This window comes from Bubalus kerabau, chromosome 9 (assembly GCF_029407905.1).
Source record: "Bubalus kerabau isolate K-KA32 ecotype Philippines breed swamp buffalo chromosome 9, PCC_UOA_SB_1v2, whole genome shotgun sequence".
NCBI classification, from domain to species: Eukaryota; Metazoa; Chordata; class Mammalia; order Artiodactyla; family Bovidae; genus Bubalus; species Bubalus kerabau.
In genome coordinates this window covers 104,641,286-104,654,904 of record NC_073632.1, presented here as the reverse complement: position 1 = coordinate 104,654,904, position 13,619 = coordinate 104,641,286, and the positions used below count along the sequence as shown (strand labels likewise).

The window sequence follows — 13,619 nt, the reverse complement described above, 5'->3', positions numbered from 1 at the left end:
GTGATTCTTCCGGGGAGCAGCAGGGTTCAGGGGCCAGGGAAGCGCCTGGCTGGGAGCTGGTTCCACCAGCAGAGGTCTGGAGCAGAGGCTTGTCCCCTTTCTAAAGTACACTCACCCTTTGACTTTTGGTCGGGGTTTTGCTGAGCTGGCTGCAGCCTCGCTCAGCGACGACCGAGCAGCACAGGAAAGAACCTCGGGATCTCTCTGCCCGGAATCATGCCGACGGTGGACGACATCCTAGAGCACATCGGGGAATTCAACTTTTTCCAGAAACAAACGTTCTTCCTCCTCTGCCTGATCTCGGCCGCCTTCACCCCCATCTACGTGGGCATCGTCTTCCTGGGCTTCACCCCGGACCACCGCTGCCGGAGCCCGGGGGTGGCGGAGCTGAGCCTGCGATGCGGCTGGAGCCTGGCGGAGGAGCTCAACTACACGGTGCCGGGCCCGGGGCCCGAGGGCCAGTGCCTCCGCTACGAGGTGGACTGGAACCAGAGCACCCTCGGCTGCCTGGACCCGCTGGCCAGCCTGGCTACCAACGGCAGCCCCCTGCCCCTGGGCCCCTGCGAGCAGGGCTGGGTGTACGACACGACCGGCTCCTCCATCGTGACCGAGGTAGGTGACCCTGGGACTTAAAGAGATGGAGAAAACAAACAGCGCAGCTTTCCTTAAGGAAGAACCCGGGGAAGCCCAGAGGTGGAGTCAAAGGATCTCATAAAATCCTAGTTTCCAACCGAAACATGCCGCCTCTTGCTTGTCTAGAGTGTGAGTTACTTGAAACTTCAAATTATGGCAATAATTATTCTAGTGTATGCAAGTCTCAGTATAAGAAATAAACAAAAACATATCAGAATTCCTGGAAATAATGCCAGGAAAGGGGAAATTTCCAAGCCTCAGGCTGAATTTCTGGAAGCTGTACCCTCCATCTGCGATCATATGAATGGACAGACATGCGACAGCTCATAGAACTCACCTGATTGGTGCCTTACTGTGATACAATGTACTTTTCTCTCAATGGTTAACTTTCTTCTCTTTAGTTTGCTCAAAGTATATATGTCAAACCATTTGGGGTTGGAGCTTTTGCTACGGTACTATAGTTTATTAAAAACCACACTTGACATTCCTACACTTGCCCTTCCTGGTGGCTCAGAGGGTAAAGAATCTGCCTGCAGTGCAGGAGACCTGGGTTTGAGCCCTGGGTTAGGAAGATCCCCTGGAGAAGGAAATGGCAACCCAGTCCAGTATTCTCGCTTAGAGAATTCCATGGACAGAGGAGACTGGCAGGCTACAGTCCATGGAGTTGCAAAAAGTCGGACACAACTGAGCACTAACACACACACACAGTTGACATACATCTGATTGTGAGGCCTCTTTTCCATAAAAAGGAAAAAAATGGAGGCTTGCTGTTTAAAAAATTTTTATTGGAGTAGAGCCAATTTATAATATTGTGTTAGTGTGCAGCAAAGTAAATCACTTATACATATATATACTTTCACTCTTTAGATTTTTTTCCCACATAGACTATTGCTTAATATTGAATAGAGTTCCCTGTGCTCTGTAGTAGGTTCCTGTTAGTTATCTATTTTATATACAATAGTGACACATGATTTTATTGGAGGCAAAGCAAAATAAGGGGACAAGATTATTCTACAAAGAAAGCCAGGTGCTAGGCTTAACTTAAAAGGACCACTTGGACGATGTGAAGATACTCTGTCTGAACAGACATTTAGGTAGAAGAGCCTTTTCTAAGGATCTAAAGTGGTCTGACAGTTATATGAAACGTGAAGGATTGAAGATTTAACACCGTACAATTTTTAAGAGGCCTTACAACTTGGCTCATCTCACTCAGTCATACAGAGATGAGGAAACTGAGGTCCAGGGCAGAGAAAAATTTTGCCCCAGACAGTGAGAAGGCCTTCCCAGATGGCTCAGTGGTAAAGACGCTGCCTCCCAATGAAGGAGACACAGGGGATATGGGTTCAATCCCTAGGTAAGGAAGATCCCTTGGAGGAGGGAATGGCAACCCACTCCAGTATTCTTGCCTGGGAAATCCCACGGACAGAAGAGCCTGGTGGGCTACAGTCCACAAGATTGCAAAGAGCTGGACATGACTGAGCCACTGAGCACGCAACACACATACAGAGAGAGAAAGTTAGTTTTAAGCCCTAGAAACCGGATCTCCCAAACTCCGGGCTGGCACTGGCGACTCCTACAACGCTGCCTCTTGTTCCAAATGAGAGCAAAGGCCACAGGCCTGAGCAAGATGCTAATTCCCCTACGCTAAAGAGACACCAAACTGCCCGGCTTCCTTGAGGCAGCACTTGTAATGTGTCCACACACCTATTGCCTCTGTGCATTAAAATTAGAAACAGGAACGGTTTGTGCACAAGTAATTACCTAATTTCAGCTGATTTAGCCAAAATCGAGTTTAGCCTGATGACATACCACCAGGTAGAAAGCTAAACAGGCTGCGGGTCAAATCTTCAGGTTGTGTAAAGAAAATTAACACAAGCAAGGAAAGAGTTGGGTTATTGTCATCCGGCTACTCAGTGCAATACAAGGAGTCCCCTGAGTCACATCTAACAGGACTTGTTTTCTTTCTCTCCCAACTCGGGACCCCTGCGGCCCCTCGCAGTTTAACCTAGTGTGTGCCGACTCCTGGATGCTGGACCTGTTTCAGTCGGCGGTGAATGTAGGATTTTTTATCGGTTCTATGAGTATCGGCTACATAGCAGACAGGTAGGTGTGCCACAGAAGTGGCGGAATTGAAACCGTCGGAGGAGAGCACCCGCCCCCGCTTGAATGCCCTCCTGCCCCACAGCACACCAGCCACGCTTCCCTGGATGGTCACGACAGTCTTAGAGTTCTCCTGCTGCTCCGATAGCATGACCGCTGTCTGTATTTTCTCATTCTTGGGGCTCATTGAAGGATGTTTCATCATCGGGTAGCAGTGTTTCCTTGTGGGCTGTCCAGAAGCTGAGGGTGAGACGGGAGAGATGACAGATGAACGATGACTGGATCCCTTTCATAATCCCGATTCTTCCTTTGGCTTCCTGCCATCCCCCTGGTCATCCACCTTCGGGGCCTCTTCCCTCTTCCCTCTCAAGTCCCAGAGCCGGGTAGAATCTCACTATTGTTCTTACCTGAGCCCAAGGGGGTGCAGGATTCCTGAATCGGGGCCCCAGAGTCAGATGTAATTGTTGAGTTGGCCAGAAAGTTCCTTTGTGTTTTCCCTTATGATCTTACAGAAAACTTTGAATGAACCTTTTGGTTAAGCCAATATATGTGTGGAAGGTACAATATAACACTGAAAGGGAAGCAGGGTCTCCACACTGACAGAGGTAAATATTCGATTCCATAATGTCACGTCCCAAGAGATAAATGAAGGGAGACTTCTCCAGGTGGGACGCATGGCTGGTGGTCCTCTCACTTGGGTCTGAATCTTCAGGAGCTTGGTTTCAGCGGCTCGTACCAATCCAGCTCTTCCTGGGTCTCTTATTTATCCATCGTTTTGTAATCCCACATTCACTGTGCTGAAAGTTGCTCATAATGTGCATCTTTACTCATTGATCTAATTGATCAATGATCAATTAGACATTATTAGGAGTCCCCTAAAGAGAAAGGAAAAGGAGGGCTTCCCTTGTGGCTCAGGCAGTAGAGAATCTACCTGCAATGTAGAAGACCCAGGTTCGATCCCTGGGTCAGGAAGATCCCCTAGAGAAGGGCATGTCAACCCACTCCAGTATTCTTGCCTGGAGAATCCCATGGACAGAGGAGCCTGGTGGGCTACAGTCTATGGGGTCACAAAGAGTTGGACGCAACTGAGCGACTAACAAAGGGAGAGGAACGAAAAATTGGCTCTGTACTTGGTGAGCACCTTAGCTAATTTGGCCATCAGAGCTATAATGTCAACTGTTTACTGGGTGTGTTTTGTACACCAGGCAGTGTGAGCAACATTTTAAACAGTATCATCCTCTTAAATTGTTAGTCCGCTAGTGAGAGAGTGCTGCATAACTGAGCAATGACTATATAGTCTCATAATTTATTATAAACTACACATGTTTAATTCTGAAATAAATGGTAAATATGCCTGCTGCCTTCTCCAACTCTATCTTTGGTACAGATAAACCCACACCTGTCAGTTTAATATGAAACGTAGGTGGAACATTTTGTCTGATGATACTGCGTAGTCTGTCTGGATTAAAGCTGGCAAATGTGTTAAAGATGAATCAGGCTGGCTGAGTCAGTCACACCTCAGGGGCATCTGAACGTTCACGGCCAGGACTCCCTGTGGCCACAGGCAGGAGGGGAGTGCCAGAGAGGGCGCTAGGTCTGAGGCAGCCGCGGGCCTCATGCCTCTTCTGAAACTGCCTGTGCACCTTCTTCCAGAGGCTCTTCTTGGGACTCTGTGTGGCGAAGAGGCTGGTTGCAAGCGGAGGGCATTTGCTTTCATTAATATTGCCACTGAACTGAGGGCGGTGGTTTGGAGATGACCCTTTAAGAAGGAAGAAGCACCCTAACGAGGGCAGTCCAGAGTCCACCCTGCTCCAGCGTGTGGCTCTTTGGGTCCTTGGCCCCTGGCTCCCTCTCCACTCCCGCCTGCACTGGAGAGAGCAGACTCTAACACTCAACTCGCCAGCACAGAAGTGAACAAACAGGTGACTGAGCTTCACAGTTGGTTAAATAAATGAGTTAATTATTCCCGTCCCACTCAGAGAGTAGGAAACGGGTTATAATCCTCTCCTGACAGTGCATTCCTGACTTACAATCCCCAGGCAATTATCCACCTTCTCAAATGACCTCATCATTTTGTTCCTTTTGTTGAAATCTCCAGTGTAAAGCTAATGAGTCATCATTCTTCCCCCCCGAAAGCTGTGCACATCCCTTTATTTCTTTTTCTTAAACTGTCTGAAGTCTGGTTGGTTATTTCCCCTTTCTCCTCTGCTGTGTGCAGATAAGGGTATGGAATGAGGTGATCGCCAGAGGGGTCCAATGAGAACGCTTTATTTTTGCACACTCAACATCTGTTTCTGCACAACTCTCAGGTTTTATACAATTGGACAAGAATCTCATGGGAACCCATTTGATGCTACAGATTAAACAAAATAGATTGCGATAAGGAATTTTAAAAATATGACCTGACAGCTGAAGGGGTGAGGAGTCTTTTAAGAGCTGCAGTGTCTTTTAGAAGAAAGCCAGGAACACCAAGCCAGACTTCTGAGGGTCAGCTTTGCAACCCTCCGGTGGGAGGGAGGGAGGAAATATGCTAGAGACTTTGGAAATGAGTCTTTTGTAAGGTGTCCCATTTGTTTCATCATCCAAACCGCCTAAAGAATGATTGTGAGAATCACCTGACATAAAAAAGTAATCGATCAGCGACTCCAGGGTTTTTACTCCAATGATCAGTCATTTAATGTCAGGCTTGTAAATGTTTTATTTTATTTTTTTATTTTTGACGATGGGATCTTAGTCCCCTGACCAGGGATCAAACCCATGCCTCTTGCTTGGATGGAAGGCAGAGTCTTAACCACTAGATTATCAGAGAAGTCCCATCAGGCTTATGAATGTTTAACAACTGACTCTCTAAAGGAGAAAGGCCTGACTTGTAGAGTTTGCTGATCTCCATGCTATCGATGCTCCCATGGTGGTCCATTTCAAGCTACCAAAGTGAGGTCATGGAACACAGAGTTGGAGAAATATGCACCGTCCTATGGCATTTCCACCATACAAATATAACAACAAGATGTAAAAGACCTCATGAGCATAGATAAATACTCAAACGTAGTAAAATAATTAGAAAGAGATGGTTTGCATATTTATTACACTAGCTTTTAACGCAATTTACTTTAGAGTAAGTGTATACTTTCATTTTTCATAATGGTGCATTTAACACTCAGCTCACAAATTTTCTGAAAGTCTATCAGTCAGTTCTCAAGAGTCACCACTACGCCGTTCAAATTTCAAAATGGAACCAGATCCAAACAGAATCAGAGTCCCAGTGGGTTGCAGTCAAGCTCACCCAACTTTGCAGAATCTTCCAAAACAAGCTGCCCCTACCTCCTATGTGCCAGTCATGGTACGTCATGGTGTGCTATATCTCAGTAGGATCCTAACGGCCTTGAAGAGGAGAGTTATTGCCCACAGTTTGCACAGGAGGACACTGAGGCTCAGTGAAATGAAAGCACACTTCCCAAATGCTAACGTGCATGTCAACCACCTGGGGGGGTTGTTAGAATTACGATTCTGATCCAGTGGGTCTGGAGTGGGCCTGAGGATCTGCCTTTCAAACCACCCGCTGGCGATACTCATATCCCCAGGCCACAGTCGGAGTGGCAAGTAGCTAAAGGATTTACGAAGCCAGCGGTACAGGAGTCCACCCACTCCCTTTGATTTTCTCTCTTTCTTTCATTTAACCACTTAAGTGGTTCTGTTGTAGGAGGGCAGGAAGGTGGGGATGTCTCAAACCAGTCTCCCGAACCTCCAGAATTTCTTCCAGCCCTGCCTTACTGTTTTAATCATCTTGTGTCCGTCTTTGAAATTGTCCCCTAGTGAACTGCATTAGTAGATTCGAGTTTCTGAAGGTTCCCACGCTCTGAGTGTCAAATGGTGAATGCCCCCTCTCATCAGCCATGGGATTTTGTCACCTAGGGGAGCACGATTGGGGTGCTTTGTGGTCACCCGAGTCAACTTTGGAAGTTGAAGAAATCTCCTTTGAACACGTGCTTATAAATTCTTTGAGGATAAGTGAAGGGGGCTGGGTAGGAGAACGTGGAAAGAAAGGCTAAAACGTTGTGTTGAGTTGTGACTTTGGAAGGCTATGGATAAAAGGCTAAGGGGGTATACGTTTACAGTGGGGAACAGTTGACTGAGAATTCAAAAATGATGTAGTCAACACAGAGTTTTAAGAAGTTTGGCAATTTACATCAATTCCCAGTGGGACTGCTTGATCTTTAAGTTTCAGATTTAAAGCATTAATAATACCCATAAGACAGCTCACAGGATAAGGCTCAGAATATTATCTATAGCCCTTGAGAAAGAGCTAAAGGTCTTGACTGTGCTTAATGATGACATTATTATTTAGTCTCCTTTGGCTGCTGTCCTTTGTTTCCGCATTTCTCACTTCTCTGATTGAACTCATTCTTTGACTAAAGTTTTCTGCAGACAGGAGGCAGGCAGAGGGCATGGTGGTGTGGGGTGGGGGCAGGAAGCATACGGTCCTGTTCTGTTTCTGTAAAAGACAAGGTTAAGCCCAGGTTCCACGTTTTCCTCTACTCTGTACTGAGACACTCCCAGGTCCTTAAAGCAATGAAACCTAAGTTCCATAATAAAATGTACAGGAGCTCTCCTGCTAGGGGACTCCATGACAAAGGCCTAAGGGACGGGAACACATGAGGTGAGGGCATAAACAACCATTTCCATGGAGACACACAAATACCACGAAGTCCAAAGGCAGTGTTGAAAATGGATACAGAAATTCACTGAACACTGAGTTTTGTTTTTTCTAAAGCAAAAGCTTCTGGGTGGGCAGTTGAGTCTGTTCATGGAGAGGCCCAGCTCATGTGATGATGGAAGGCTTAGATAGGCCCTTGGGGCATTCAGGACCGGGGGGCTCGAACAATCTCCCCTCCCTGAGTACCCTCCACAGTGTGGGGCTGAGAGTTTCTGCAGCCCAGAAAGGGTCTTGCTGTTTACATATTGTGCCAACGGAACAGACCCAAAGTCAGGGATTCTCTTGGAGGGAGTCAGTCTGTACCTCTTAAATTTCCATCCTTCAGAGTTGACCCCCACTTTGGTTAGAGTTCCATAGCTTGTGTGAATTTTCTACAACCTTCGTGAATCTAATCTGATGCCATTCCCTCTCTTCGTTTTCTCTTCACAGGTTTGGCCGTAAGCTCTGCCTCTTGATTACAATCCTCATAAATGCTTCATCTGGAGTGCTCATGGCCATCTCCCCAAACTACACATGGATGCTAATTTTTCGCTTGATCCAAGGACTGGTCAGCAAAGCAGGCTGGTTAATAGGCTACATCCTGAGTAAGAACACTTGTGATTCTAGCTGTGGAACAAAGGTTGGCTGGCAAAATAATCAGTCTGGTGGGGGAAGCTACACAGAAAAGTGGACTCAGCTTCAAGACAATGTTGAAAGATTTTTCTTTCTGTATCAAAAGAATTTCTAAAATCTTTTCACTAGACTCATTCTACATTCCTCCTAGAAAGAAAACAATGCAACAGGAATGCCATCCAAATTCTTATATAATGCTTTAGGAATTTTTGTTTTCTGTACCCTAGGGTGTTCCATAAAGAGAAAATCGAGCCTACCAGGCTCTTCTGATTGTTGTTCTGTCACTAAGTCACGTCTGACTCTTTGCGACCCCATGGGCTCCAGCACACCAGGCTTCCCTGTCCTTTACTATCTCCCAGAGCTTGCTCAAACTCATGTCCATTGAGTTGGTGATGCCATCCAACCATCTCATCCTCCGTCATCCCCTTCTCCTCTTGTCCTCAATCTTCCCCAGCATCAGGGTCTTTTCCATCAAGTTGGCTCTTCAAATCAGGTGGCCAAAGAAGTAGAACTTCTGCTTTGGTCCTTCTGATGGATATTCAGAGTTGATTTCCTTTAGGATTGACTGGTGTGAACCCCATGAACTTTAGTACCACGCTCTACAGAGAGAATATTCAATGGGAAACATGCTAGATTTATAAGAGACTTTATTAGTTTGAGTACATCCACTCTAGCAAACTACAGTTATCCTCAAAGTATATGCAAGGAAACAGAGGATGCAAGTACTGTGGTCAATCTCGGGCCCTCAGCAAGCCACTTGTGGGACCAGGAATATCATTTACATCCTACTCATTAGGAGCCAGAGCTATGCTTAAGCTCCATGGATCATAGGAGAATATTTGCATTATAACAGCGGGGCATCTTTAAAGTGATATTAAGAAGACTTACCACCACACTTAGATCTTGGAAATTCACTTCATCATTGCTTTTCTTTTGGGCACATTCAGGTAGCATCCACACAAAGGGAAACGGACTCTGAAATTTAAATAATAATAATAAATCTCTCATTTCACGCAAGAGAACTAGAATATCTGTGCTTAAAAACTGGCCCAGGAGAGGGGCCAATAAATCTGGGTGATCCTATGAGATGAGGAGGAAATGGCGCCTTTAACACTTTTATGTCCCTGTCATGATAGTCCCCTGATCTATGTGAGGACAACAAAGAGATGAATGCATGCGGTTATTTGATGAGAAACTTGGTGTCTGAAGACATGACATCGAAATACGTAGCATTTGAATGTAGATTTTGGCCTCTTCTCAGTAATTTCTCCTCCAGTCCCTCCATTGTCCTTATGGTGCTCTTGCCATGTGCCCTTTTTCTACTTTTCTACTTGCTACCCCAAGACCTCATCCATGACCCCAACCACTTTGAAAGACAGATGTTTCCATTTATTAAGTATGTACACAATTTCATCTCTCTTTGTAAGTACTTTTGGATAGTTCACAGTACTTCATAGAAATAATTTCAGAGAACATTTCTATTTGGTTTATAAATAGCTGAAATCTTTAACATGATAACCAAACATTTAAAGCAAAACTCTGTGGTTCATGGAATATCTGGCATGTCAATTTTAGAATGTCTGTGATATAAAAATGACTATTTCCTAAATCCATGTACCATGGACTTCATACATCTGTCATGGTATATGGCATAGGATAAGGCAATAATTATACCACGTGCAGTGTTATGCCTTTAAACCAGCTCTTGGAGAATAAAAAACCTGATTCATAGTGTTTTCCAATTTCTAAGTTGTGAATACTCACACCATGACTGATTTTAAGATACCAATGGGTTAAAAATCAGCTTGCAAAATTCCTAAAAATTTAAAATTTAGTTCTTGCCAGTCAGTACTAGCTGACTTTGGTCAACTTGAAAACCCACCCCTTAGGTTTTCAAGCCATTTGCACACATTAACAGGATGGCCAAGAAAATGTTTAACTCATGTAAGAGGACATGAGCTATTATACTGAGCTATTCATTTATGTGAAAATCATCTATGCTCTAAATTCAATGCTTACTCCATGTAATGTGGGATTATGAGATTTTATATTAACACAATAGCAATAATCATAACAGAATAGGTCCCAAAGGACATTTAAATGTTTTCTAAGAGCTGTATAGAAAATTCTGGAGCTTGGACCACGTTTTCAAGGTTGGCATTCTAGTTGTCCTATCGTTGGATCACCAGCTTCCTGTCGTACTGACTGGTGCTGACCCTTTGGGTTCTCGCCACAGTTACAGAATTTGTCGGGCTGAGACACCGGAGGACGGTGGGGATTTTCTACCAAGTGGCCTTCACGATTGGACTCCTCGTGCTTGCTGGGGTGGCCTATGCGCTTCCACACTGGAGGTGGCTTCAGTTCACCGTGACTCTGCCCAACTTCTGCTTCTTGCTGTATTACTGGTAAGTCCACGTGGAACAAAAAGGAAAGAAACTGAAATACTACATTTAGCTAAAAAGGCTGTCTTCCCCAATGCACACCATCCATCCAGCCTAAGATGGCCTTCACTCTTCTGTTTCATGGGAAACCCAGCTTCAGGGCTGAAAATGACAAGTTTCCACCTGTCTCCCCCTCTGGAATTCAAATGTTCTTTCACTTTGAACAAAGAGCTTTATGACTTGGATCTCACATTTTCACATTATTTATGTGGTTTTTAAAATTAGCTTCTAGTGGCCGTAATGCCCTTTGAAGAGACTGACAATATTACCGTTCTTATTCTGCCTCTCCTCAGAAGAAACTTCGAGATGGAGAAGGTGAAGGGTGACGCTGTTGTCAACACTGGCCTGCCAGGTCTGGAGCAGACATCCCCAATCAATCACAGCAGTTTTTATCCCAGATTAGGCCAATGTGGCACCCCAGTCAGACCATACCAATCAATCCGAGTTACCAGAGCAAGTGAAATGTCAGTCATTCCTGCCCAAGGGAAACATGGAAATAGCAGAAGCTCTCAAAAACTCCTAATGTGAGATTACCTGAGATAAAATAAGAAGGGTGCTGGATTATCAACCAAATCTCCTTTGCAAAAACCCACTTATTTAGTTCCTGGACATAGCTACCTGTTCTTCCCATAGGTGCCTTGTCCAAGGATTTAACATCTAAACCCTTTCTAGGAAGCCTGTTTCTCCTCCAAAAGCCAGTAACATTCTGAGGGTGATTCTTAGCTCCTTCCCTCTATCCTTTCTACCTGCTTTCTATCTCTGAATCCACCCCCTTTTTTTTCCTGTTAGGAACTCATTAAAAAAAACTCATTTTTTCTCATTAGGAACTCATGATTTATTGCCTGGCTTTCTGGACAGATTCATAACTGGTCTCTTTGGCATCAGCTTCCCCATCCTCTAGTCCATGCTTCACATTGCATTGAAAAAATCCAGGTCTAGCTCATTCCTCTTCGGCTTAAATATTTTTCATCAGTCTTATTCTCTTCAGAATAAAGACCTAATGCTTTAGCATGACAGGAAAGGGCCAGCTATCATCCAAGTTCTGACCATCTCTGAAGCACTTCTTGCCACTTTTACTCAATTGAGTCCCATTTAGTTTTCTTACAATTCCACAAGCCCCACAATAGAACTGCTTGTTCAAAAGATCACTCAAGATGAAGAGTAGAAAACAGGTGTTTGGGCTGTTTTGTTTTCTTCAGATAAATATTCAGAAGTGGGATTTCTGGATAATACAGTAGTTCTATTTCTAATATTTTTTTAAGGAATCTCTATACCGTTCTCCATGGTGGCTGCACCAATGTATATCCCCACCAATAGTTCACCAGGATTCCCTTTTCTCCATATCCTCACCAGTACTTGCTATTTCTTGTCTTTTTGATAACAGCCACTCTGACAGGTTGAGGTGATATCTCAATTGTGGTTTTGATTTGCTTTTCCCTGGTGATTAGTGATGTTGAGCATCTTTTCATGTCCTCAGTGGCTATCTGTATATCTTCTTTGGAAAAATGTCCATTCCAATGCTCTGTTCATTTTTGTTTATTTTTAAAACTAAAAAATGATTTGGCCGTGCTGCATCTTTGAGGCCATGAGTGGGCTTTCTCTAGTTGGAATGAGTGGCAGCTACTCTCTAGCGGTCGCACTCGGGCTTCTCTTTGTGGTGGTGACTTCTCTCGTTATAGAGCACGGGCTCTAGAGTGCAGCCTCAGTCGTTGTGGTGCACGGGCTTAGTTGCTCCAAGGCATGTGGAATCTTCCCAGACCAGGGATCGAACCCTTGTCCCCTGCATTGGCAGGAGGATTCTTAACCACTGGGGCCATCAGGGAAGTCCCACTCTGCTCATTTTTAAATCAAATTGTTTGGATTTTTGCTATCAGGTCGAATGAGCTCTTTATATATTTTGGATATCAACCCCTTATTCAATATACAGCTAGCAAGTATTCTCTCCCGTTCAGCTGTCTATTTTGTTGATGGTTTCCTTTACTGCGCAGTCTCCACACAATTTTACTTCCTCTGTAGATACAACCAAACCTCTCTATGTAAGGCCCCTCCCAGAAATTGGCTTGTGACCACTGAGCAGGTGGAGGGCCAAGTAGGATTTTCCCCTCTACTTAACAGCATTGATAACATTTTTCTGTGCCCCAGGTGTGTACCTGAGTCTCCTCGATGGCTGATCTCCCAGAACAAAAATGATAAAGCCATGAAGATCATTAAGCATATTGCAAAGAAAAATGGAAAACCCTTGCCCGGATCTCTCCAGGTGAGCCAGCGGCTGAAGTGGCAAAGCAGGGAACTGCGAAGAGGAGGGAAAAGCATGCATTGTCTCCGTGGGGAGCCGCAGAAGCGGCCCAACTCCCAGGCACAGCAGGGTACTTCTGTTGTACTAAGATTTGTGGTTCCCAGCAGAATATTTTACACAGATGGAAAACATCAAAGGAAACCCAAAGTCATTTGAAAGTCAGACGAGGAGCTTCTATCTTGTTCATCTCTTGACTGTGTTGGCCCTCAGCCCCAGTACAGAGGGAAGAATCTTCAAACACAAATAATTCCTTAGAATTTTTTAAATTTTAGATAAAAAGTATCCCAAAATATTTTAAACGCCCCCCTGCCTTCTTGAATAGAACAAATCAAAGTGTCCATTTTCTGTCACTTAGCATTTCACCTTTAGTAGGCCTCATCACCTTTAATTTAAAACTTTTCACCTGACAGGGCCTGGTAAAGAGAAAATCAAGCTTACTAGGAATTTATATTGACATAATAGCAAGTAATTTCTGATGAGGCTCTAAGATGGGTGACCTGTACAAATCTGAGATTGACCTGACATTCACAGTGAGGGCCTCAGAGGCCTTTTTTCTTCACTTCCTTTCTGGGTGGTTAGAGTACCTATTTTTTTTTTCTGCATAAACAGCTGGCATAGCACTGATTCTTAGAATTCAGATCCTCTTGGAAACTGGCCAGGGAATAAAGCCCACGTGGGTCACTGTCTCCCGCCATGGTCAGAGTTCACGTGAGGACGCTAAGTCCAGTCATTCCTGGTTCCCTGGAGGCTTCTTCCAACACCAACTTGTCCGGTCCAGCATCGACTGTGTCCTTCTAAAGTGGGCTTCTCAATTCACCGGGGG

General features: G+C 44.8%; 1 protein-coding gene across 1 annotated transcript in view; it reads left to right on the top strand.

Moving 5' to 3' along the window:
* The first annotated feature begins 216 nt into the window (after positions 1 to 216).
* LOC129619493 (solute carrier family 22 member 2) overlaps positions 217 to 13,619 on the top strand; it is a 30,320-nt gene continuing 16,917 nt past the window's right edge. The window contains exons 1-5 of the mRNA XM_055534713.1: positions 217 to 612; positions 2,633 to 2,736; positions 7,877 to 8,031; positions 10,296 to 10,464; positions 12,643 to 12,757. Coding sequence (XP_055390688.1) covers positions 217 to 612; positions 2,633 to 2,736; positions 7,877 to 8,031; positions 10,296 to 10,464; positions 12,643 to 12,757 — 939 coding nt within the window. The remainder of the gene's footprint in view (positions 613 to 2,632; positions 2,737 to 7,876; positions 8,032 to 10,295; positions 10,465 to 12,642; positions 12,758 to 13,619) is intronic.